The following is a 26,252-nucleotide window of genomic DNA, read 5'->3' as shown; positions in this document are numbered from 1 at the left end:
TCGGCTCTGGGGGAGACAAGGGGGCCCCGGGGCTCTCCGTGGGCTTTAAGGGGGTCCCAGGGCTGCCCACGGGCTCCCAGCAATGCCCGTGCCCACCACCCACCCCCGCTTCAGGGGGCCCAGCGCTGACACCCCCCGACCCATCTCGGGGGTACCTGGGGGGGCTCGGCCGTGGGCTGGAGGCGGGCGAAGGGGGCACGGCCGGGCTGACCTGCTGGGGGGGGCTGAGAGCGGAGCCCAGAGCGGAGCCAAGCGCCCGGCCAGGCCGGCCCCGGGCACCCTGCGCTGCGGCCGGGGCTGCCGCCACCTGCGGGGAGCGAGCGGGGGGTGAGGGGGCGGCAGTAGGGGACGAGGGGGACGGGGGGGTGAATCGGCCCTGTCCTCCCCGTGGACCCCCCACTCGGCTCTGCCCCCCCCAAACAGGCCCAGACCGCGCCCCGAGGCCCCCAGCCCGGTCCCGCCACCCCACAAACCCCCCGAACTGGCCCTGGACACCTCCGCACCACCGCTCCTGCCGCCCCGCCTGCCTGCCTGCCTGCCTGCCTGCCTGCCTGCCTGCCTGCCCAGTCTCCCTCTCCCGGTGCCGCTCCCGCTCTTCTCCGTCCCGGTCCGCACGTCTCCCCCGGTACCGGCCGTCGCAGCTCCCGACCGCCGACGCACACCGGAAGTGCTCCCCTTCGCGTCCGCACACCCGCGCATGCGCCGAAGGGCAAACCCGGGCCACGCCCCCCAGCGTCGCCGCGGCGAAAGCGGGCGAGAGGGGCGGGGCCGCGCCGAGGAGAACGACGGGGCGGGGCGGGGCGGGGCGGGGCCGGGCCGGGCCCGTCCCACCGGTTCCCACCCCACCGCTTCCCTACGCACCGGGCACTGTGAGTTCGAAACCATCCCTGCCCTCGCATCCCTCCTTCGCCTCTCCCGCTCACGAAAACCCATTCCCCCCTCACAAACACCCATTCCCCTCACTCCCCCCTCACACAGTCGCTCCCACACCCCCCACCATCCTCTCTTCCTCTCTCGCCCCCCCTTATCTCTCGCCCCCCCCTTTCCCTCTCCTCCCATTCAAAATCGCGCCTCCCTTCCCTTCCCTGCCCTGCCCCGCCCTTCCCCTTCCCCTTCCCCTTCCCCGCCCTTCCCCTTCCCCTCCCCCTCCCCCTCCCCCTCCCGGATAGTTTTTTGGGTTTCGTTTTTTTTTTTTTTTTTTTTTTTTTTTTACATAGGGCATTGGTGTGTTTATTAGCTCTTCTCTTACCCTGGTTTGGTAATTTATAAAATCTAATCAATCATGGTGCGGCTCCCCACTTGCCTGTCCCTACAGGAGTTGTGAAGGATTCAGGTTTCTGTCTACTACGAGGGTCAAATCATTCTTTTCTATTAAAATGGTTTCATACTTCAAAGTTCTGGAATCTGTTAACCACCGGCCAGACTTTTGAGATAAGATAGTTCTTACAGTGTGTGGGGGGGTATGTACGATTAGGGTTCTTCTAGAGGTTAATTTTTGGCTTTTTTCTACTAATATTGCTGTGGCCACTACTGCCTGTATGCATGTGGGCCACCCCCAACATACCGGGTCCATTAATTTTGGATAAGTATGCCACCGGTTTCCTTTCTCCGCCCCGTTCCTGCATTACAACTCCATGCACTATCCCTTCTTCCGTGTTTAGAAGAAGGTGAAATTCTTTTTTTTTTTTTTTCTAGGGAGGGGAGGGCTAAACCCGGGGCTTCTATTAACTTCTGCTTCAGTTCTTTAAATTGCTCTTGTTTGTCTTCTGTCTGCTGTATTGGACTGTCTTTTACAAGTTTGTCATACAGAAATTTTATTGAGTGTATCCTTTAACCCATAATTTACAGTACTCTAGTAACCTTAAAATATTCTTTATTTCTCATTTCGTTCTTGGCACACTTAATGCTGTAATTCATTCTGGATTGATTTTTCTTTTTCTTTTGTTAATTAGATGCCTTAAATACTTTACTTCTTTTTGTACAAACTGCAGTTGTGTTGTTGAGACTCTTAACTCTTGTTCTCCAAAAAAAACTATTCAGCAAACGTATCGATGTCTCTTTCTGACTTTTTGCTCCCTCTCTCCCAATACCAACAGATCATTTACATACTGCAAGATTCGTACTGCGGGTTCTGCCTGGAACTCCCCTAAAATTTTCTCTAGCGTCTGTCCAAATAGATTTGGGGATTCTGTGAACCCTTGAGGCAGGGAGGTCCAGCGGAGTTGCTGCTTCCTCCTGGTGTCCGGATCTTCCCATTCAAAGGCAAATAAGTTTCTACTCTCCTCTGCTAACGGACAGGCCCAAAAGGCATCTTTAAGGTCTATTACACTAAACCATTTATGATTATGCGATATTTTACTCAGGAGGGTATATGGGTTCGAAACCACAGGCTGCCGAGTCTGTACTCGTTTATTGACTTCTCGTAGGTCTGCGACTAATCTCTATCTCCCCTCAGCCATCCTGACCGGTAGAATTGGACTATTGTAAGGTGACATCCAGGGTTCCAACAATCCATCCTTCAACAATGAATCGATTACTGGTTTTAGACCTTTCCTCCCCTCATAAGATACGGGATATTGTTTTATCCTTACTGGCCGGTCCTCTTTAACTTCTCTTTTCGCGCGGGTTCATTTACTTGTGCTGTTTTCTTCTCCTGGCAACGCCAGCAGCAGAGCGGTCGGAGGAGAAGGGTGAGTGCCAGGCTGGTGGTGCAGAGGGGTGCGTGAGTGTGATGTGCGCGGTGGCCCCGGAGGGCACTGAGAAGGGTCGGTTGGTCTGGCTGTGCGGGAGGATGCTCTGCCCACGGCGACGGCCCGAGCAAGCGTGGCCTTGGGGAACTGTCTGGTTGAGCGTTTGTTGGCGTGCTGGAGAAGAGCTGGGCAGGTGTCCCAAAGGGCAGCGTTTGGTGGGACCTCCTTCACCCCAAAGCTTTGTGGGACCTTTTTGAAGCCACCCTGGTGAGGCCTCTGCTCCTTCCACCCAAGTACTTTACGTTTCACACCGTGGAGTGGTCATTTCTGACTGCATCCTCAGCAGGACCTGGGGCCGGTGGCAGTAGCTTCAACTGTGGAGCTCTAGAGACCTGGGAAGGATGGAGGAGAAGGAATGAGGCTCCTGGTGAAGGGAGGGAAGTGAGGAGGTGCAGTGTCCACGCTGGCCTTGAGGAGTGGCTGGGCAGGAGAGGACATGTTGGTGTAGGAGCCATGGAGCAGCCCGTGGCCAGAAGCAGAGGGTGGACACGGGGAGCATGGGCTCAATGTGAGAGGGAGCACAACCTCGGCGCAGCGGGTTTAACTAGAGGGCTGGGAGCGAGAGCGTCGTCCAGCCTGGGCAGGGGAGCTGGGTCTGCTCCTTCTCCACATGAGAAATGGTGGTTTGCAGGTAGCATCTGGTTGCACTTGCTGGAACGCAGAGCGGGAGAGAGTTGTGTCCTGGTTTTCCCCTACAAAGGCAAGACATGGGTGGAAACGTGGCAGTGGGGAGGGACTGGGAGTAACTGGGACCCCCCATCCGCCTCCCAGCCCCATCGCGCTGGGATGGGGCTGCACATCACCCCAGGGTTTCAGGGCTTGAAGGGTTGTCCCCGTGTCCCTGCCGGGCTCACAGTGGTGGCATGCTGCTCTGCATCGGGCTGGGGGTGGCTGGGAAAGGTCTGGCACGCTGGGGCCATCACTGACTCTCATTTTCTCTCCCACCATAGAGCTCCTTGGCGTACCTCTCAGGTCTGTACGGAGCCCCCCTGGCCGGCGCCTGCTCCAGGCTGAACAAACCCAACTCTCAGCCTGTCCTCCCAGCAGAGGGGCTCCAGCCCTCACAGCATCTCTATGGCCTCCTCTGGCCCTGCTCCAGCAGGTCCATGTCTTTCCTATGTTGGGGGCTCCAGAGCTGGATGCAGTACTCCAGGTGGTGTATCACCAGAGCAAAGCAGAGTGACAGAACCACATCCTTCGCCCTGCTGGCCACACTTCTGATGCAGGCTGGGATATGTGTGGTTTTCTGGGCTGTGATCATGCATTGCCATCTCATGTTGAGCTTCTCATCAGTCAGCACCCCCAGGTCCTTCTCCTCAGGGCTGCTCTCCATCCATTCTCCGCCCAGCCTGGATTTGGGCTTGGGATTGCCCTGACCCAGGTGCAGGACCTTGCACTGGGCCTCATTGAACTTCATGAGGTTGGCATGTGCCCACCTCTCCAGCCTGTCGTTAGTAGAAGGCCAGGCCTGCAGCACCCCGGTTATCACCCCGGCTCGGGCTCCTGCATGGTGGGGTTGTCCTGCGCTGGGGGGGGAAATCCCACCGAGGGAAGGTCTTGCCGAAGTGGGGGCCGCGCTCAATCTCCCTCTCCCCCATCCCTCCCCAGATCGCCCCGTCAGAAGGTCCCGAGGCCAGCGAGTGGATGTGTCGTGGTTTAGGCCAAATCCACCACTGGGGACCCGAGGGACCTCAGACGGGACCGACAGATGCTCCCCTCTACCCCTCTACAAAGAGAGAGGCAGAGGAGGAAAAAGAGACTTACGAGTTTAGAAGAAACTAAACTACTTTAATGAAATATTAATAATAAAATAAAAGGAAATAATGAAAAATATATACAAAACCGTATCAAGCTCCCGAGATGACAATCACATCACCGGCTGGCACTGGGGCAGTCCCAGGCTGGACTCAGTGACGGACGGGAACTGGATTCCGGATCTGGAGTCAGGATTGGGATCACAGGCAGAGAGAGTCCTCCTCAAACGTCGGCCATTGAAGGAAGAACCCGTGACCCTTTGGTCCCTCAGCTTTTATACTGAGCATGAGGCAGATGGGATGGAATACCCTGTTGGTCAGTTTTGGGTCACCTGTCCTGTCCGCTCCTCCCTGCAGGTGGGACCCCACTATGCTTTTCCGCTTCCGACCCTCCAACGTGGCAAATAACAAAGTTGGTTGGCCTTGGCTGTTATGGCAATAAGTATAAGCAAGAGCCTCTCTGCATCCCATGCCTGGGCATCAGCTATAAACAATTGGCCTTATCACTCTGAGAGAGTGAACACTGTCTGCACAATATGCAGTTAATTTCAGTTGTTAGAAGAGGCCCAGCTAAGAAGCGAAGTTACTGAACAAAATTGGTTCTGTTTTACCTCAAACCAGGACAGGATGGTCATCATCATGGGGACGCCCGAGGCTCAGTTCAAGGTGCGCTGGGTGGGGGCTGTGGGTGGGGGGGACAGTAGGGGCCAAGTCGAGAGCATCCCTGTGGTCACCACTGTGCTGCCAGCCTGGCTTGGCCTCCCTCAGCACCGGGGGAGCTCTTTGCTCGGTACAGTAGTTTTGATGCTGCTGGACGTGGGGACATCATCAGCTTTGGGGATGGAGGGGCACAGCGGGCGCTGCCTGATGGTTTTCCTTCCCGTCCATCTGCTCCCCAGGCCCAGGGGGTGAATATTTGGGAAGCTGAAAGAGGATAACTTCTTTAACCTGAAAGAAGTGAAGCTTGAAGTCCACATCAAGGTGCCTTCCTTCGCCGCTGGCCACGTGACAGGCAAAGGTGGCAAAACGGTGGAGGGTGGTGCCCCGGGGATGCAAAGTTGGGCATCACCCATCACCCCTGCCCACCCCAGGGGGACAAATCCCGGGTGCTCAGTGGTCTCAGCGATGTCTTGACCCTCAGCCCCCATGTCCTGGTGGTGGTTCTCGTTGGTCCCAAGGAAGGGGGAGACACACAGGGTGCCTGGTGCCGTCGTGACTGTGGCAGTGGAGGATTTTGGCTCTTCCACAACAGAAGCCTCTTGTGGTTCGCTCCAGGTGAACAAACTGTAAAACTTATCCAGCGCGGAAGTCCTTGTGCCACGAGACCAAACCCCGGACAAGAACGAGGAGGTCATCGTTAAAATCATTGGGCATTTCTTTGCCACTCAGGTACAGTTTGGCTGCGGCTTTACCCGATCCTCCCCGGCCGCTTTCATCCACCGAGGAAAGGTGTGGGGCTTGCTGAGCCCAGCACCACCCGAGCGTCCTGCCACTCTTCTTTTGGGAGGTCCCTGTGCCCCCAAGAGGCACTGAAGGTGTTTCGGTAGCTCCCCTGGCTGTGCGAGAACTGAAATTGAAGATTGGCTCGATTGATCTAAAAATGGGTGTTTTGGATGCTGTGCAGAGCAGCACCCAGGGTGTGAATGGACTCCTCGGTGCGGGCAAAGCCACGCGCATCCCACCTGGGTGCATCTTCCATAACCTTGTCTCTTGTCCACTCGAGCAGGATCGCAGCCCCCCAGAAAAATTCAGGTGCTTTCAAGGAGCGATGGAGGAAGCACAAGTTAAAAAAAAAAAAAAAAAACAAACAAAAAAACAACACCCAAACCCGCCTCCAGAATTAATTATGTCACTCCCAGAGTGACAAGTTGGGAGCAGCAAGATGCTCGGTGGGGGCTCGGGGGTGGGGGGTGGCGGGGGGGAGAAGCGGTGCCCTGACCCCCACCTCTTGCTTTTCCCCTCTCCTCCCCAAGACTGCACAGCGCAAGATGAGGGAAATGCTCCAGCAGGTGAAGCAGCAGGAGCAGAAACACGCTCCGGGAGCCCCGGCCTCGCAGCACAGCAAGGGAGGCTCCCGCCGTGCCGCCCAGCACCGCCTGATGAATGTAACCCCACTGCCGGATATCCCCCCCCCCCCCCCCCCAAACCCTCCTCCCCCACCCCCAGCAGGTCAGGGGAGCAAACCAAAGACCCCCCCAAACACACAGCCCCCCATTCCCCGCGGCGCTGCGAGGATGCACAGCCGAGGGGTACGGGGAGGGCTCTCTCCATCACACAGCCTCCCCGTTCCTCCTCCCTCGCCTCCCGACACTATCCCTTTAGTTGGACTAACATAGGCAGAGAGAGAGAGAGAAAGAGAGTTTTATTATTATTTTTTTTAATTTTTTTTATTTTTTATTTCCTAAAAGCCACCGGCTTTTCATCCCAGGCATGGCCAGAGGAGATCGCCCAGCGTTGGGGGGGGGGAAGTTGGGCAGCGGTGCACAGCGCAGCGGCTCATCAGTTTTTAGAATTAATATAACATTAATGAAACTAACGTCAATTTTTAATTTTTGTAAGGATTTTATTTATTTCATTTCAGAGGGGGTGGGGGCGGGAGAAGGATGTCTGTTTTTTAGCACAAGCCGGCTTTTCTAGAGGTTAAAGGAAAGGCCGTGCTCAGCCGTAAACGCTTTAGGGAAAGATCCCCGTTGCAAGGAGAGAAGGGGGGAAAGAGGGGCAGGGGGGGAAAGCCACATTTCCAAGCGGATGTCAGCCCAGGGCTGGGGGAAAAAAAAAAAAATTCACTAGCAAATTTTTTTTTTTTTTAATTTCAAAAATAAAACACAACCCCCAACCCCAGATGACACACACACATCCACACACAAAAACTACCTCAGATTCTCATACCTCAGCACATTGCGCTTGTGTTTCCCTTTTAGAGATTTTCTATGCCTTGTAAAACTGATAGCTGGAGCATTATTTTTGTTTATTTTCTTAATTAAAAAAAAAAAAAGAGTTGGAAAACACGCTCTCTACTGAGTGCGAGGCGGGAGAAGGAAAGCAATCCCACGGGTGCCAGAGCTCTTCCATAGTCTCCTTCTGCTGGCTGAGAGCCAGGGGCCGTTCCTTCGGAGAAAGCTTGAGAGATGCTTAAAGAGAGAAAAAGAAAAAAAAAAAAACAACAAAAGAAAAACAGGTGGGCAGAAGAAAAAAGGGGGGAAAGAAGAAAAAAAAGAAACAAAACCCCCAAATATAAAAAAAAGAAAGGTAGAAAGGAAAAAAAAAACCAACCAAACCAAGGAAGGAAAGTTGTGAAAGCCATCGGGCAAGAGGAGGGACGAGAGCCGGGGGGGGAGGTGGCGGTGCCAGTGCCGGCCCCGGGGGCTGTGACACCACACTGCAAAGAGTTCTGTGAAAAAAACCAACCAAAACCCACCCAACGACAACAACGTCAAAAAACAGAGAAATCTCTCCAGCTCACACGAGCCTGAGCTTACTCTCCGTTGCTTTCTTTCCAGTGTCTCGGGGGGGTCATGGCCGAGCTGAGATTGGGGGGTGGTGGTGGTGGGAGTTTGCCCCATGGCTGTGATGGGGGGAGAAGTGGTGGGTGGGGAGTGGGGGATGTGGTGTGCGTTTTTTTTTGGGGTGGTGGTGGTTTTTTTGCCAGGTGTCGCTTTACCCAGTGGCTCGGGGAGTGGGACGAAACGGGAAAAAGGGCTTCACTGAGAGGTTCAAATTAACAATTTCTTTAGACTTCACTTACAGGTCCAATACATCACTATTGCAAGTTCTGTGTGTGCAATGGCGATTACACTATTGTGGTTTAGAAGCAATTAGCGGGATCCACTATTGCGAGCTACAAATGCCCCCGACAAGTAGCAACACAAACCACAAGGGCGCTAGATATTAATACCTTAGAAGAGTGCACCAGTCACAAACTCAATCGCATGCCCTATACCGTACGGATGTTTCTTAGTCACTTACCCTCTCTCTCTCAGGTGAGGTCGCTCCATCCCTGGGAAGTTACCCTGTACAGCGTCCTGGATGGGGGGGACGGATCTCCTAGGGGCCAGCTGTATCCTTGGAGGATTCCCCATTTGTCTCCCCAGACCCTGCGGTTTATATTTCCTGACTCGGTGAGGGTGCAGGATTATGCCCGAGTGGATTACACTGTCTGGGATATTTCCCTCTGGTGGTGCCATAGCGAAGTCTCTGTTGCCAATTTGTGATGTCCGGCGCTCACTGTCACGGGAAGAGTGGTGGGATGGGACTCGGGGCATTTTGTTTGTTAAGGGCCATTTGGTTTTGGTTGTTCTGTGCCATCTGGAGATAAGCCCGGGCTGAGCTGTTTTGCAGCTCCCCCCAAGTTCTCTCTGCACAGCCAAGGCACGGCGGAGATGGAGCTGAGTGGGATGGCAGCTCCCTGCCTCTCACCTCTTGTGCTCTGAAACCGGCTTGGCTGGCTGCTCCCACACAGTGTGTTACCGGCTTGCCCAGCAGGTAAAGAACCCAGAATTGGGACGCCACTGGGGTGTCCGTAAGGGGTCCTGGGGGGGACTCCTGCAGGCCGGAGGGAGTCTGGGGTAGCCCTTCAAGGATCTGGGGGTCCCCTCTGGTGCCTCTGGGGAGGGTTTTGTGGCTGGAGAGGGCCGAGCTGGTTTCAAGAGGTGCTTCCTCCCTTTCTCCAGCCCACCCAGCTCCATTTAACATTTCCCATGGGGGGCACCCCAGGGTTGCGCGGCTGCACCGCAGCTGGTGCCAGGAGGGACTCCAACGTCCCCCCCACAGCTCACCTGGCTCCGCTCGTGATGCTTTTGATGGGGCTCAGCGCGGTCTCTTCTGTGCTACGGACCAAGCGGCTCCAGGTAGGTGACTGCTGCACCGCACTGTGCCGCAGCGTGGGGTGGGGTGGGGGGCTGCGGCGCGGGGCTGGGAGCTGCTCCCGTCTCACCCAGCTCCCGGGGTCCTGCAGAGGGACTGGAAGAAGCCAAAGCAAGGGACGACGGACGCGAGAGCCCGCCTGCAGGAGCAGAGCGGTGAGTGGCCCTGGCACCGAGCACCATGCAAACAGCCCACACCCCACGGCAGCCCTGAGCTGGGGCTGTGCCGGGGGCTGCCGGCCGCTCACTCCATCCCCTCCCTCAGCAGCTTCTCGGCTAGCGGATGAAGGATGGGAGCTCAAGTCAATGCAGGAGAAGCAGGGAGTGTGTGGGAGAACCCCAGATCCTGCCCCAGACCCTCAGCCAGTGCCCTGCCCTGCCTGCGCTGGGCAGCCCTGCCCGCCTGCTGAGGAGGGGGTGCTGCCTGCGGGCCCCGACGGAGGAGACAGGGTGCAGCGGGTCTCTTCTCTCTCCTCCTCTGCAGGGCAACCGAGGAGGCAGTGAGGAGGGAGCACCGGGCCCCACAGGACCCACTGGGCTCCCTGCCAACCATATACCATCTGAGCAGTGATGCCTCTCTCTACCCCCCGCCCCCCCCAAGTCCCCACGTCCCCCTGCCCTCCTCTGCCGCCTATAGGTCCTATCAGTGGGGACAGCTCCTTCTGGTCCAGGCACCCCGTGGGCTCCTGGGCCCCCCGAGGGCCACCGCAAGAGCCCCTGCAGCCTGTGCTCGCTGGCCAACTGGGAGGACTGCAGCAGCCTGTTGAGGAGCAGCTCCTCTTCCCAGAGCTCCCTCTACCACTTCCTGGAGCCCTGGCCCAGTGCAGCAACAGAGCCAGTGGTGCTCACACACTCAGGGCACCCCCGCTCTCCCATGGCTACTGGTGGGGCAGTGGGGAAACTGGGGCTTGTGCTCAGCCAGGAGCCTCCACAGGAGCTGCCAGCAGGGACCGAGAAAGAGTGGTTTCCCACGCAGGGAATGGAACTGAGTGTGGAAGCATACGCTGTGGAGCTCTGAGCTGCTGCGTGGTGCCAGGTCTATCTAACGTCAAGCAGTACATTCCCAGGAGACGTCACTGCTGACAACTCTTCCGAGGAAGCGGGGCCGTTTCTGTAGTCGTAGCCTGCCTGGAGAAACAGCCCCACGGAGCCAATAGTCTGCTGAGCAGCAAGGGAGCAGAGTCGCTGACTCTCAACCAAGGACTGAAGTACAGCAACTCACTCTATTGCCTTCCCCCTTCGCCCGCTGCCTCCCACAGTTTGGAAGAAAAGAACCAGGGAGCTCCAAAGGAGGGGACCCCTCCCCCACTCCCCCAAATCTGCCCAACATCCCCAAACCTCCCTCAAGACACGGGACTCCTCCCACACACCTCCACTCCCCTCACCGACAACCCTCCCCCTCCCCCAACGCTCCAAAAAGCAGCAGTCCTTAGGGCAGACTCCTTAAGCTGACTCCACAGCTACGGCTCCCCGTCGGCTCTGGGGGAGACAAGGGGGCCCCGGGGCTCTCCGTGGCCTTTAAGGGGGTCCCAGGGCTGCCCACGGGCTCCCAGCAATGCCCGTGCCCACCACCCACCCCCGCTTCAGGGGGCCCAGCGCTGACACCCCCCGACCCATCTCGGGGGTACCTGGGGGGACTCGGCCGTGGGCTGGAGGCGGGCGAAGGGGGCACGGCCGGGCTGACCTGCCGGGGGGGGCTGAGAGCGGAGCCCAGAGCGGAGCCAAGCGCCCGGCCAGGCCGGCCCCGGGCACCCTGCGCTGCGGCCGGGGCTGCCGCCACCTGCGGGGAGCGAGCGGGGGGTGAGGGGGCGGCAGCGGGGGACGGGGGGGGGGCTGAATCGGTCCTGTTTCCCCCGGGGACCCCCCACTCGGCTCTGCCCCCCCCAAACAGGCCCAGGCCGCCCCCCGAGTCCCCCAGCCCGGTCCCGCCACCCCACAAACCCCCCGAACTGGCACCGGAGACCTCCGCACCGCTCGTGCCGCCATACCCCCCCGCTCCCCCATCTCCCCCGGTACCGACCGCCGCCGCACACCGGAAACGTTCTCCTTCGCGTCCGTCCACCCGCGCATGCGCCGAGGGCCAAACCCGGGCCACGCCCCCCTGCGGGGGGGTGGGGGGAGTGGGGCCGCGCCGAGGAGAACGAGGTCCCCTCAGCCCCGCGCCGCCGCTTCTCTCCGCCCCGGGCACTGCGAGGCCGAAGAAACCAGCCCAGCCCTCCCCAAAATGAGCCGGGACCCCCCGAAACCAGCCCAGCCCTCCCCAAAATGAGCCGGGACCCCCCGAAACCAGCCCAGCCCTCCCCAAAATGAGGGTGTCCCTGGCACCCTCCTCCCGGCTGGGATGTGTCACCGCGGGGGCGGCCAGGGGCACCAAAACGGCCCAAAATGGGGGAGTTCATGGGGTCTTTGGACCCCCTGAACGGGCGTTTCCTGCGGGGCGACCCCCCCCCAGCACTGGGGGAGAAGGAGCCCACCCCTTCACCTCCTGCCACGGGATCGGGCCCTGCCGCCACAAAAAAGGGGGTGTCAGCACCATTTTAGAGACAGAATCCATCCAAAGGTTCTCCAGGAACATTTGGGACGGATGCTGGGTACAGGCATCCATACGGAGCTGGTGGGGAGAGAAAAAATCCAAATCGGGCTGGCAGAGACCCACGGGCAGCTCTGAAGGACTCGGCGGGGGGGGTTAATTACAGTTCCCCATGTTATTGTAGAGATCGATAAACCAATAAAATACTCTCAATTCCTTTTAATACGCTGTGACTGCGTCACCCGGACAAAGAACACATGCACGGGATGCCAAAAATGGTATTGCCCAAAGCAGAGACAGAGACTGTCACCGATCGCATTTGCATCCTCCAACAATTAATGGCTTTCTCCCCAAAAATGCTTTAGCTTCTGCGCACCTTCATCAAATCAATATCTCTGAATTGTGGCTGAAAAACCTAAAGAAATGGGCAATGAAACCGGGAAGGGAGGAGCGGGTTTGCCAGTGAGACGGGCGCTGCTCCTTCTATTTGTCTGATCCCGTGTGTGAAGCCAGAAAAAAGCAGACGGAGGCAGCGCTGCAGGGACTTGGCACTGATTTAAAACACTATGAACAATATCTTTACGGATATTCACTTACCAGGAAAAAAATTGTACTTAAGAAGGGTTCAAAACTGCTTTAGGGAGGCTGAAAAACTGCTTTGGAAGGGTTAACCAACTGCTTTAAGTAGTGTTCAACACTCCTTTCAGGAGGGTTCCAAACTGCTTTTTGCAGCAGGGAAGCTGGGAGAAACCCCGCATTTCCCATCTGGAAAACCAACAAAAAGAAAGAAATAATCCACAGCCTCACTGAGGCCGCAAAGGAAGAAAACTTGTCAGCTGGGAGCCCAGCGGCGGCACTGCAGTTTTGGGGGTGGGTTGTGTGTGCCAGAGCGCCTTTTAGCACCTCCTCGGGCACATTTCTTTTCCCTCGGGGCTGAGATGTAACAGGGCCTTCTCATCTGGCCAGCTTTCCATTGCGCTCATTAATAGGGGTTGCCATTAGAATACCCTGGGAACCTTTTGATGGTTGTGCTTGCGTTGTTAAGTTTTGCGGGTTTGACCTTTGTCATTGTCTGGATCTGTGGTAGAGGGAAACGTCCGGCAGAGACCCCGCCGGCTCCTACCGGCCACAGCCGCCGCCGGCCTCTATGGCAGGCGGTGATCCCATCCAGACTCCGCCGGCTGAGATCCTGCCGGCTCCTACGACAGCCCCCGCTGCCCCCTGCTGTACACTGTACCGGCACAGCCCCCACCAGCCCCCCCGACGGACATCCCGCCTGCACAGCCCCCGCGACATACATCATCCCTGTGCAGCCCCTGTTGGCCCTGTGACAGACACTGATCCCATCCAGACCCCACCGCCTCCCATGACAGCACCCGCAGCTGCAACAAGGACCAGACCTACTCTGACCGTGGTGATGGCTGACGCAGCTGAGCTACAGACACAGTCGGTGCCGGTACCAGTCACCTCTGTGCATAAGAGGAAACGTGCAGTAGGGCCAGACAGCAATGGGCAACCAGGGACATCATACAATGAAGGAACAGAGGAAACTACTCCATCATTAGCCCCAAGTGAGCTGCGAGACATACGTAAGGATTACGGCCGTCAGGAAGGCGAGCGAGCGATTCCTTGGCTACTCCGATGCTGGGACACTGGAGCCAAGAGTTTGGACTGAGATGGTAGAGAAGCCAAGTGGTTGGGACCACTGGCTAGAGATTTGGGTATTGACAGGGCTCTTGGAGGACCACCACAATCCCTCACCCTCTGGAGGAGACTCTGTGACGAAATGGGAAAAAAGTACTTCACGGAGAGGTTCAAATTAACAATTTATTTGGACTTCACTCACAGGTCCAATACGTCACTATTGCAAGTTCTGTGTGTGCGATGGCGATTACACTATTGCAGTTCAGAAGCAATTAGCGGGATCCACTATTGCGAGCTACAAATGCCCCCAACAAGTAGCAACACAAACCACAAGGGCGCTAGATATTAATACCTTAGAAGAGTGCACTGTGGGAAACCTCGGCTGGTCCGAGGGATCAGAATGCGAGTTTAACATTGACCTTGAGCAGATATCCGTGTACCCTTGAAGAGACTGGGGAGTCCTGAGAAGAACTAAGTAAAAAGATAAGGGTTGGCAAACATCCTGGCTCTGACCAGAGCATGAACAGCGTGTGATGGGAGAGCGTATTGGGCAAAAGTAGAATGCTGAATATATGCTATTCTAGAATGCTAGAATGTTGAAATGGCAAGGTGTAATCCTCCCTGAAGTGATTTTGTGAAAAATGGTATTTTGGGGAAAAGAACAGGGAGTAGAAGTAACGTCGCTTACAGCATTTAGTATAACGCAATGGACAAAGCTAGGGCAGACTTTATTTGAGGAAGCTACGTGCGGCTCAAAAACGGCTGTTGAGTTGTTAACTACGTGGCGACTTTTATTAGAGACATTAAAGAACTTTAGGGAGCAGAGAGATTTAGCAGGAGGTTGTGAACAGCCATCCGCAGCCCCTGCGCCGTTTGTCTCTAAACCTCGTGTTGATGATTTAAAGGGGCAGGAGATTGCTGCTCAGGAAAATAAAGGACTGATCCCGATGAACACAAAAGATAAACAATATAAATAGGTATTACCTCGCGACCAAGCTGCAAGTGAAGGTGCTAACTGATCGGGATTTGTATTGCCTAGAGACCAAATCAAAAGCAGTGAAGAGGTCCAAAAGACCCCTCCGGAGGAGGTGCCCATCCCTTGTGAACCTCCTAATCCACTGTTCCCTTATCCACCTTTGCCCCCTGAATCGGACAATGAGGAGGAAAGCAATTTGATTGACTGGAGCAATTCTCCTCCAGTTTCTGTCCCTTCTGCCCCACCTCCCCCTTGGCCTTCTCCAATTGATGTAAAATCGCAAATAGAACAAGGGGGTCCTCTCTGTTGTTCAAAGTATCCCCAAACTTGGGACTTACCACCAGTTCAAGTGACGGTTAAACCCCAAAACCCTGTCCGATTTTGGAGGAGGTGAAGCAAAAAGCGATGGAATTGGGTGAATGGGACTTGTCAGAGAAAATACCTGTTTCACTTTCTCATGCCGAGTCTCCTAGTACTGAAATTGCCGAGCCTGCTGCTTTTCCTGTAGTAAAGAGGTACACAAGGTGCCCCTGGACGCTTGGGGACCAACTGGCAAAGGTTTAAGTGCCTTACTGATAGGAAGATCTAGTACCACCTTACAAGGCCTCATGGTACATGTCGGAGTGATTGATGCTGATTACACAGGACAAATATGTACCATGGTATCAACAGCTACACCACCTGTGACTATTGAGAAGGGAACTCGACTTGCTCAGTTAATCCCATTTCAAAGTTGTGTTCCACGAACGAACGTTACATGTGGTAATGGTGGTTTTGGCTCTACAGGAAAGCCACAAGTCTATTGGGTGCAAAGAGTATCTAATCAACGCCCACAAATGCATTGTGTTCTTGAACTTAACGATGCCACCCCCAAGAAGATCCGACTGACTGGATTATTAGACACTGGAGCAGATGTGACGATCATCTCTTTACGGGAGTGGCCTGTTGCTTGGCCATTAACCTCCAATGCCTTGGGAGGGGCAGGACTCAGAGGAGTTGTCAACAGTTATATGTCCACTAACCCTATTGTGATTGTAAACTCAGAAGGGCAAAGGGCTACAGTGCGGCCATATGTGACCTCAACTCCTTTAAACCTATGGGGAAGGGGCTGCTTAGGCCAATGGGGAGTTCGCATAACTACGGATTTTTAGTCGGGACCACTGTATTGCAGGGTGTTTCTCAACACACTTTAGCCCTAAAATGGCTAACAGAAAAACCGGTGTGGGCTGATCAGTTGCCCCTTGGCCAAGAGAAATTAACGGCCAAGGCAATTAAGGTAGCTTGTTTTTTACAACTCTGGGGCGTGACACATGTCACAGGCATCCCCCACTCACCCACGGGTCAGAGTATTGTTGAGTGTGCACACGGGACTCTAAAACGCCTTTGCAAAAAACAAAAAGGGGGAATGATAGGGGAAACCCCTGAAGCACGATTAACTAAAGCTGTATACGTATTAAACTTTTTGCAGTTTGCTGATGATACTCCTGCTGTGGTGCCACCCCTTCTTCGGCACTTTGGTTCCCTTGTGACCCAGGAACGGGTGGGTCCTGGAGCAAAAGTGCTGCTGTGAGACCTAATAATCGCGGCATCCTTTTTAGCCCCCGGAGTGGCATCAGCTAAAGCGCTCACTACGCTTAACAAGCTTGGGTGTTGGCTGGCCAAGCAATCTAATGCTACATCTTCAGCTTTAAGTAGTTTACTACTAGATGTAGACTCAGTCAGACATGCCACACTGCAGAATCGAGCTGCAATAGATTTTTTGTTGCTGGCTCAAGGTCATGGTTGTCAAGATTTTGATGGGATGTGCTGCATGAACTTATCGGACCATTCTCAATCCATTCATGCACGCATACAAGAGTTAATGGAACGAACGAAAAAGTTAAAGGAAGAGGATGGGTTCTTCTCTTTTGATCACCTTTTGCAAAACTGGGGACTCTCGGGATGGCTGGTTTCAAAGGTCAAAGCAGGATTAATAATATTGTTGATAATTGTAGTTGTGCTAATGATGGTGCCATGTCTCATCTCCCTACTGCAAAGGGCCCTGCAGCGGGTGATGGGGGCAGCATTTGTAGCACAAATACAAAAAGGGGGAATTGTGGGAAACCTCGGCTGGTCCAAGGGATCAGAATGCAAGTTTAACATTAACCTTGAGCAGATATCCGTGTACCCTTGAAGAGACTGGGGAGTCCTGAGAAGAGCTAAGTAAAAGGATAAGGGTTGGCAAACATCCTGGGTTTGACCAGAGCACGAACAGCGTGTGATGTGAAAGCGTATTGGGCAAAAGTAGAATGCTGAATATATGCATAGATAAGCACCTGGGTAAAAGAATATAAAAAAGCACTGCTTGTTAAATGAAGAAATTGGATTGCTGCAACTTGATGTTCAGTGTCGTGTCCGTCCCAACAACGACAGTCCCCCAGAGAGCTGCCAGCCACAGCAGGTCTCAGACCCCAAACTAAACACCCAAACACTCCAGGGCTTGCAACAGAAGCCCAGCTAGTGACTTGTCCAGCTCACTGCCCCAGCAATGCCTCTCGTAGGGCTGCCCTGTGGCTAAGCTACAGCCCCACTGGAGAACACCTGCGCTTTGGCAACAGCTGCTGGCCCTGGACTTCGGCCTCCCCACAAACGCTGGCAGCATTTTCCCAGGAAAGCCTGCGCCAGGGCAGTTTCCTCATTTTGCCTTGAAGCCCGCATCACAAAGCGGAGGCAGAGGCTGCTTTTCTTCAGGACCCAAGAGAGATCTGTATCCCTCCTCCAGGTCACCCTGGTTTCCCCTCCTGCCTTTCACCACCTGCCTCCTTCAAAGCGCTAAAGAACCAATATTGATCCCGATACCCATACAGAATACGCAGCTCTCAGGATGGCAGCCATCAAGGGAGAGAGAGAACTTCCCAGTGAACTTTCTAATTTATAGCGAGTGTGATGCTGATGGTATGAAATAATCCTGTTGGCCAGCTTGGGTCAAGTGCCCGGGTCTCGCTCCTCCTCATCCCTGCACCTGGCTAGCTCGAAAACAGTGAGACCTTGAAATCCACACACCATAGCTGGCTAGAAAGTAAATATTTTCACAAGCTCAGACACTAGAGTCTTCTAAAAGTGCAACCTTCCCCAAGTATTAGAAGAGAAATTAGCCCCGAGTCGCTCAAACCAGGACAATATCGCAGCACCACCGTGGCAATACCCAGAGTGGGGACCAACAGCCCCGCTGCTGGACGTTTGTGGAGTGGGGCACGCAGACAGAGGCATGCGTTTTGCCACACACAACCCTGAATCTCCTGAAAAGTTATGTTTACCAAAAAGAGCCACTTGGAAAGTACTGCCAAACAACATTTGGCAATAAAACTTTGACAGGTTTGACACACACACGATTTGGGGGGAACTCGCTATTTGCTATTTACCGGTTCAAGCACTTACCTTTCTGGTACTCCTATGACTAACTTCATTGCTCTGCTCAAATTAGCCAGCTGAGGAAGTATGGGCTAGATGAGGCGACAGTGAGGTGGACTGAGAGTTGGCTGTGGGACAGAACTCAGAGGGTTGTGGTCAGCGGCACAGAGTCTAGTTGGAGGCCTGTAACCAGCGGTGTCCCCCAGGGGTCAATACTCGGTCCAATTTTGTTTAATAGATTCATTAATGACCTGGATGAGGGGGCACAGTGTATCCTCAGCAAGTTTGCTGATGATACCAAACTGGGTGGGGTGGCTGACACCCCAGAGGGCCGTGCTGCCATCCAGCGTGACCTGGACAGGCTGGAGAGCTGGGCAGAGAAGAACCTAATGAGGTTCAACAAAAGCAAGTGCAAGGTCCTGCACCTGGGGAGGAAGAATGCTAGGCTCCTGACATTGGTATATACAAATTCTCAAGAGACATCCCCTCCTTTGCTAAATGGCCCATAACATAACCCAATGCACAATGGTCAACAGTGGCCTCCCACCATCCTGAGATGGTCTGACCTCTGTGATTTTTGAGATGCCATTACATAGGTGACAAATAACTAAAAGATTACAAACGACCTGATAACAGAGCAAAACACTGCCACACAAAATAACAAGGCAACGTTTTTGAGTCCACACTGAGAAATGATTTTTTACGTTATCTAAGTGCAGATATCCCACTTGTGAGCACACAAGGTTGAACAACAATTAGTGTGTAGATGTGTTGTCCTCACCCCAGGTGCAAGTCACTTGGGCGTGTTTACAGTCCTCCTCGCCAATCTTCTGTTACTTTCCCACATTGCAACCTCTCGCTCAAGAGACCGCTTCTCCTGGAGCTGACAAAGTTGGAAATGTTGCTTCAAAGTCGAAGCAGCGTTTCTGACGTCGAGGAAGGAAACAGTCCCCCATCAGTTGGGTTTGTGATATTCATTGGCAGATAACAGCCATTACCTACTCAGGAGAGAGAGCAATGAGAGACATTATCACCAAAATCATGTAGCACAGTGTAGTTCTATAGTACAGCTGCTGGGGTTGGTATGCCACGGAAACAAGGTACCAAAAGATCTGCAGCTGCTCATCTTCCCTTGATACAAAAAACAGATGAGTTAGTGACAGTCAAGGCCGACCAAATCTCAGTATTTGCGTGTTGGTGTGTCAGAGCTGTACCCAGGGCACAAGGGTACAGCACAAGACTACAAAGCCCGAGGAGCCAACCTGTGACAGGGGAGAAAAGCAGCAGTGTCATCTCCTTCCAGTGATACATCGCGTTGCTCCAGCTCCTTCAGCAATATTACTCTGGGTTTGATACCCTGATGTGGGGTAATTGCCCACACAGACTGGAGAGCTGTGGCATGCACTTTTTCAGATGGAACTTCAATGGGATGTTGTGTTTGCAACACTGTTCCAGTGCCGTCTCCTCTGGGTAAGATGCAGGTATTTGTCGAAGATACCTGAAATACACGAACTCGAGAATCTGATATGAACAAGTGATGTCAAATAAGAGGAGAAGTTGGGGTATAATGTAGAGTGGAGCCTTGTAATGCCTTGGACCAAAATCCTACAGGTGGTAAATGGGAGCACCTTCCTCACTCGGTTGCTGCGCTAGCGATAAGCAATGTCCCCCATTATAGAGCTCTCACTGCCAACACCTTCCCACCAGGAGAAGGATGGTGGCAGATTCTCCCAACAGCTCTTCCTTGCACCACCTTCATACCTTTGTCAATAACATTTTGTCAGGACAACCCGAGAGGTCCAAACCCTCAGGGCACGAGGATGCTCAGGGGCAAGTCGCCAGTGCACACGTGCTCGAGCAGTGGCGGTCGCGCTGCTGTGCTGCACCCTGAGCATCCAGCCTGGCTGACACGCAGGTGCAGCCTCCAGGTGTCCAGCTTAGTGCTCCAAGGAGCTTCATGGCCAGAACTGCCCAATTAACACCCCATTAATGATGTGCTCTGGCACTTCTACACCAAACTGAAACCACATAGCTCATGAAGTATCTGAGATGAAAACTAACGTCTCAAATTTCATACTGGAGAGGAAGGACTTCCAAAATTTTCCAAAAGGGGACCAGCGGAAATTCTCCTTCTCGTTGCCACGTGAGGAGAGGCTGCGAGAGCTGGCACTCCTCAGCTGGGAGAAGAGAAGACTGGGGCTGGGGGTGGGTGGGGTGTCTTATCAATGTGTATAAACACCTGCTGAGAAGGAAACAAGAAGAGGGAGCCAGGCTCTGTTTAAGAGTGTGCACTGAGAGGACCAGAGGAAAGGGGCACCAATTAGAAGACAGGATATTCCAGCTGCACATGAGAAACCAGTATTTTAATCTTGGGGTGATATATTTTACTGGATCTAGATGATGCTCCTTGAGCAGAGGGGTTGGACCAGTCTCCACAAGTCTCACACAGTCTCCACAACCTCAGCCACTCTGTGTGATTCTCTGCTTTGGTGAGACTCCTAAAGCCTTTGAACTAAGCCCTGATGCCCCCTGGAAAGGATTCTGGGACAAGGGATGATCCCAAACTCCTCCAATACCATTCGTCACAAAACATCTGCCTAGTCCAGAACATCGTACGGCAGACACAGTCAGGAGAGAGAAAATATCCTTTTATTGTGGGTATCAAGTGTGGGAGCCCGGGAGTCACAGGGGTTCAGGCAGTAACAGGAAATCTGCACCTACAACGACAAAGTCAGAAGCACCGATAAATCCACGAAAGAAGAAGAGGCATGACGCTGTTCCCCTTTCCTTGGGGAACACAGCTGGCCAGGAATGGTTTATAGCCCAGAAGAGAGAGCGACTGCTGGCAGTGACTGTGGGAGGGCTCTGGCGCCTTATCCCCATGGGTAACACACTGAGCGCCCCGCGAGTGTATAGAGATGCGCCGTGGCCCTGTGCAACACAGCAGTGCTCCATGGGCAGCCCCTGGGGAGTTACTTCCAAGCCCTGCGCAGCACTATCCCTCACCGTCCCTCGCCCGCGAGTTCGGCTGACCAAGAGCAGTGTCCGAGTGGTGAAAGATGGGCAGCAGAGCCTGGTACGCACCTGGGCTTCTTCACCTTCTAGACCTGACTGATTTTTTTCCAGTCCCCATCTTTTCCTATCTTCCTTCTTTTTTTGTCTCGTTGGCATTCCCTCGCCTCTGCCCAGGCCTCCTTTCTCTTTCTTTTTCTTTGGTTTTCAGTTTCCTGGCAGGAGCCTGCAAACCTTTCCATCCCAGTGTGATTAGACAGGTAAAGCCAGGATCAACCGGAACCAGTTCTTGGTTTAACCAAAGCTGACTCGTTTTACCTTTTTTCCTCTGAAAGGCTCTTTAGTTCTTCTGCACGTACCGGGGAGTCTACCGTGGTCTCTGGGGTGATAGGAGGCAAAGCAACGGGTGCCTAAAACAGGAATGTCAGCGTTAGCAGGTGGCTTGGGACGGCCTGGAGTAGCAGGTGACTGTTTGGCAAATGGCTCCCTTGGCCCTGCAGAGAAGATCCCTTCGGCTGGTTTGCATCAGCCCTTTCTTCCAAGGGCCTCACTTTGGAACACAGTGTTCACGCGGGTGTGTGACACTCAGTTCGTTTGTGGGGGCCACTCAGCGGGGAGCCCGCGGTCCCTCTCACGCCAAGAAAAGGCTTGCCCACGTCATTCTGCCGGGGTTTCTTCTGCCCTCCCAAGACAGAGCTCTGCGGATACCCCTTTGGTGCAATCCCACCTCCTGTGGTGGGAGGCCTTGCTTTGGAAATGTGTCTTTCTGTAGGTGTTTCCTTTGATGCCTAACCCTTTTGAGAAACAACCTTTCCTCTTTTAATTACAGTGTATCATTCGGGGGATAAATAAACCCACACAAAGCGACGTGAGATGGAATGCCAGGAAGAGGCACAGCAGCTACTTGGACTCCTCAGGAACTACCTTCCACACGAGACAGGTTGTCTCAGCGGTTGCGGAGCTGCCATACCTCTGCTGTTTCTGATCCCACCGCTGTGTCTGCCCCTGCTGCTTTCTGGAGGACAAGCAGAGAGGGCGGTGTGTCAAGGAAGGCTTTTGCCTGGTGCTCCACATCTGCTTTGCCTCCACGGCCATGTTGCTCTTCCAAAGGCAGCTCTGGAGAGCAAAAGCAGGTGCAGCAAAGTGACTTGTTGGAAGTGAGCAACAGCTAAAGCAAAACCCACCCGAAGCCCTACACCAGCTGCCTGCTCAGGCTGTGACAACCCTCAGGGCCTCCTCATACCTGTGGGTCTGCCCACGGGTGCTGGCACCTCCTCAGCTGAGGGACTGGAAAGGCCAGCCATCTTCGTCCCAAAGATTTCATGGCAGTTTTCAGTCAGAAACTCCACCAGCGTCTTCACCTGCACACATGACAGCCTTGGTTTCAGCGCAGGTGCCTGAAAACACGTCGAGCAGCCTTTCCTACTCCTGACCCCTGCCTCTGCGCAGAAGGCTGTCGCTGCGGGCTGCTCTTCCAGGTAGCCACCCCACCAGCGCTTGTTGGAGAAAGGGGGCAGCCAGGGACCTCTGCACAGCCAAGCTCTGATGGGCCAGGAAGGCTGCAGCTGGCTGGTCAATACAGCGTACCTTCTCAGACACCTCCAGCATGGCCTCCAGTGGGAGCAGGTCCTCGTTGGGCGGGCTCAGCAGGTTTGGCCCAACGCAGATGGCCAGATTGCTGCAGCTCATCCTGCTGGTGGATGCGTTGTGGCCAATATGCTGGAGAAGGGACAGCAGCCGCTCGAGAAGGAGGAGATTTGCTGCAGGCAACTTGCCGGCCACCCTGAGGGAACAGGAACACAATGTTTAAAAAGTCAATGTTGCCCACAGCTGTCCCCAAAACTTGCACAAGGCAGGTGGGAGCCAGCGGCTGTGCTCTGCAGCTTTCCAGGTGCTCTCAGCCAGCGGTCAGTGCTCCTGCGCTTCAGGAAGGAAGCACGGCGTTGCTCTCCAGCTCCTGATTTCCCCCAAGCCCACGCAAGGGAAGGCTCCCTGTCCGTGTGCTTTTCCCCAAAACCCAACTCCACCCCCCAGCAACACTGGGCTGCCAGGAAACACGGCTTTTTAAGGAGCCTGTCCCTTTGCAGGCAAGTCCCAGGCCTCTACCAGTTGCTGCTCAAAAGGCAAGCTGCTGGCCACACTTACGCTTTCAGCTCTTCCACCTTCTTGCTTGGCTTCTCCATGGCTTGCATCCAGTCCCCATAGAGGTCAACGACGAGGAGCTTGGCGGGGATGCTTCGGAGGAAGTCCTGCAGTGCCAAGAGCTCCAGGTGAGTCTTTGAACACTCCAGGCCAGCCAGGAGCTCTTCCAGCTGCAGGTCAGAAGCGCTCACCTTCAAGATGACGGCCAGCAAAAGCACAGGCTGGCTGCCCAGGTCGACATCTGCGCCACTGTCGAGGGCCTCCTTCAGCTCCCGAACTGCTGTCCCACTGGCAGCTCTCCGGAATATTCCCTCCGTCGACGGTCCTTGTTGGTGCAGGATATTCAGGAGCTCCTGCAGGAGACGCAGCAGAACAGTTGCTTGGCTGAAAAGCTGCCTTCTGACAGCAGTGTCCGTGGCCAGAGCTCTGCCCCAGACCCGGCTGCCTCCCCTGCAAAGGGGCTGGGGCCAGAAGCATGAGCCAGGGGTGAAGAGCCCAATGCCCCGTCCTCGGTGCTCCTCGGGACACAGGGCTGGGGCCCCCTGTCCAGACTGGCTTACCTGGATGGGCTGGGGCAGCGTGCCATCATCCCCGCAGAGGGCTGCAAGGGGCTGTCCAAAGAGTGCCCTGCGGCAGTCTGCCTGCCCAGGAGCCTGGGCAGCGAGCGGGGTCCGCCGCAAAGCAAAGGGCCAGGGCAGCCCTCTCCTCCTCCTCCTCCCGGTCCCTCCTGCCACAAAGGAAAACACAGCAAGAGCCCCTCAGTGGAGACCACTGGAGCAGCACTCTTGGAGCCTGCCCTGCCCTGCCCTGCCTGCAGTGCAGTGATGAGTGGTGCAGCAGGACGGGCAGGGAGCCATCAGCTGGAACCGCCTCTGCTGCTCAGCGGCTCCAGCTCGGAGGCTCCTGACAGCCAGCGTGCCACCGGGACAGCCTGGCCCAGCCCGAGCCCTGCCCTCCACCCAGCTCTGCGCAGCAGCAGAGGCTCTGTCTCCTTGGAGAACCACATTCAGCAGCCGCTGCCCAGCGAGTGTCCTTCCTCATCCAGGTGACATCCTTCCTTGGGGGGCCAAACCTGCATGGCGACACTCAGGGGACAAGTGAGCAGAGCTCCCGCTGACTCCAGCCGAGGGGCAGAGAGCCATCTGCCTGGCTCTCGGGATGGAGCAGAGGCAGGCATCACCTCGAGCACGCTGCCCTGCACGCAAGGGACAAATGTCAGGTGGGAGCGAAGGGACCTCAAGGGCTCAGCTCTCTCCTGCTCTACAGCGATGGGGACCGACTTGCTCAAGGCGAAGGGCAGCTGCAGCAGCATCCCATCTTCTGCAGAAGTGCTGGTTGCAGGAGCAAAGGTGCCTTTCCCCACCTTTTTTTCAAAAACTCACCTTCCGAGTGGCAACATCCTCCTTCTTTGCCAGAAGGGACTGGCAGAGGCCCTTGCTTGAGATCATCCTGCAAGAACCAGGCTGTGCTTAGAGAGCAGCCCTGCAGCAGAAAGGGCCACCAGCGAGCTGCCACCTGGCACCAGCAGCCTGAGCGTGGCAGAGCTGGGACCGTCAGCCCTGACAGACTCTCTGCCCTGTGCAGCAGGTTTCCTCCCAGCGTCGCCAGCAAGGACATGCCAGCGTTCCTGGTGGCTCGCCAACCCTCTCAGCTCCCCAGGTGGTACCTTGGGACCCTCCCGCAGAAGCTCACCCCACTCGCCAGAGATGCCTGCCACTCCAGCACAGCGAGAGGCGGGTGAAAGGCAGCCACTCTCACCTTTGCCTGGCCCTCGATCAGGGTCTCCAGGCTCCTGGTGCTTAATGTCCTCCACTGGGCAAGAGAGAAGGAGTGGAAGAAGGTGAGAAGCGATGCCTCTGCTGCTCGGCTGGAGGAGCAGCGCTCAGGGGACAGAGCTGAGATGAGAGAGACACTCACAGCATGGCAGTTGCACAGCTGCTTCTCTAGGAGTTTGAGGGAGGGCAGTCGCGTCACCCGGGCTCTCTTCACTCCACCTGGTGGCCTATGCAGCAGAAGAGAGAGAAAGACTGAGCCCCAAGCCACCTCTTCTCTCTCCAGTGAAAGGGATCCTGACCCTCCCTGGGTACCACCCCAGCGCCAAGCAGAGAACAGAGCTTCCTGCAGAGCTCCTGCCTGCCAAGCACTCCACCCTACTTCTCCCTCTTCTCCTCCTTGCTGTAAACAGAGGAAGAAGAGGCTTTCCATTCCCGCTCATCCCTCGTCTGCCCAAGAGCTGCCCATAGCCATGCAGAGCTGTGTTCCCCTGTACGGATGCACCTGGAGCATCCCCTCAGCTTACCCCAGCAGCGTGTCCACCCACAGCTCCTTCACCACGCATGAGCTGCAGAAAGAGAGGAGAAACAGCGTCAGGCCCCACTGCCCCCCAGCCCGTGGGCAGAGCGGGCACCTGCACAGCCCTGCCCTGTGGGGAGGGACACAGTGGCAGGATGAAGCCCCGTGGGGCAGGACAGAGGCGCTGCCAAAGCCCTGGCTCCCTCTGTCATGCCAGAGCAGCTGCTTTTGGCCTTCCCTTCTGGTGACCAAAAGGTGACCAAAAGGTGACCAGGGGATGCAGGACACAGAAACGCCCCCACCCCTCTCCTTCCAGCTGCCTGCAGGCCCACCCCTCAGCCAACCCGGCCTCCCTCCCTCCCTGCCGGTGTACTGCCTGCTCCCCGCCCAGGGTCTGCATGGCAACCAGAGGCCCTTCACAGGATGGCGTGGGCATGGTAGGGATCCTCTCCTGCTTCTTGCCAGCCCTGACTGCAGCTGCCAGACCCCAGAGATGATGGGGGCCAGCACCGCCCTGCACTGCCCAGCCCGTGGGATGTGGCATCATGACTTACTTGAAAGTGGCAAGGCAGTAGCCTGTGGGCCAGACAAGGATGAGGGAGTTGCTGCCCTCGCTGCTGCCATCCTCGTCTTCTTCTTCCTCCCCTCCTGCGTCCATCCTCCTGCTCAGCACCCACAGCTGGTCCAGGGCCAGGCGGAGCTGCGGGCGCACGCTGGTGCCATGTCTGCTGAGAGAAGAGGCAGGCAGTGAGCTGGAGGTGGCCTCCTCAGGCCCTGGCCAAAGCCCTGTCTCCACCTGCCCTTGGGTTGGACACCACAGGGCCTGGGGCTGGTGGCAGGGTGTCCGTGCCCTGGTCCCAGGGCCGGGGATGGGGCAAAGGCAGCCGGGGTCTCAGGGGC

General features: G+C 55.5%; 1 protein-coding gene and 2 long non-coding RNA genes across 3 annotated transcripts; all 3 read right to left on the bottom strand.

The window, feature by feature from the left end:
- Positions 1 to 20,879: 20,879 nt before the first annotated feature.
- Positions 20,880 to 21,903, bottom strand: LOC309685821. Its single transcript, XR_014270496.1, has 3 exons — positions 21,889 to 21,903; positions 21,237 to 21,328; positions 20,880 to 21,152 (listed from the first exon to the last, which is right to left on the bottom strand). It is a non-coding gene; the product is annotated as an uncharacterized lncRNA (long non-coding RNA).
- Positions 21,904 to 21,950: 47 nt separating this feature from the next.
- On the bottom strand, positions 21,951 to 22,557 carry LOC309685824. Its single transcript, XR_014270497.1, has 3 exons — positions 22,506 to 22,557; positions 22,162 to 22,279; positions 21,951 to 22,034 (listed from the first exon to the last, which is right to left on the bottom strand). It is a non-coding gene; the product is annotated as an uncharacterized lncRNA (long non-coding RNA).
- A 502-nt stretch (positions 22,558 to 23,059) lies between these two features.
- On the bottom strand, positions 23,060 to 25,752 carry LOC309685822 (T-cell activation Rho GTPase-activating protein-like; the record flags this gene model as incomplete). Its single annotated transcript, XM_082501531.1, has 4 exons — positions 23,060 to 23,167; positions 23,252 to 23,413; positions 23,621 to 23,713; positions 25,726 to 25,752. 4 exons carry the CDS (start codon positions 25,750 to 25,752, stop codon positions 23,060 to 23,062), a joined length of 390 nt encoding a protein of 129 aa, XP_082357657.1.
- Between the last annotated feature and the right edge of the window lie 500 nt (positions 25,753 to 26,252).

The sequence above is a fragment of the Vanellus vanellus genome, assembly GCF_965231255.1.
Source record: "Vanellus vanellus genome assembly, contig: HAP1_SCAFFOLD_1312, whole genome shotgun sequence".
NCBI classification, from domain to species: domain Eukaryota; kingdom Metazoa; phylum Chordata; class Aves; order Charadriiformes; family Charadriidae; genus Vanellus; species Vanellus vanellus.
This window is presented reverse-complemented; position numbering and strand designations above follow the sequence as displayed.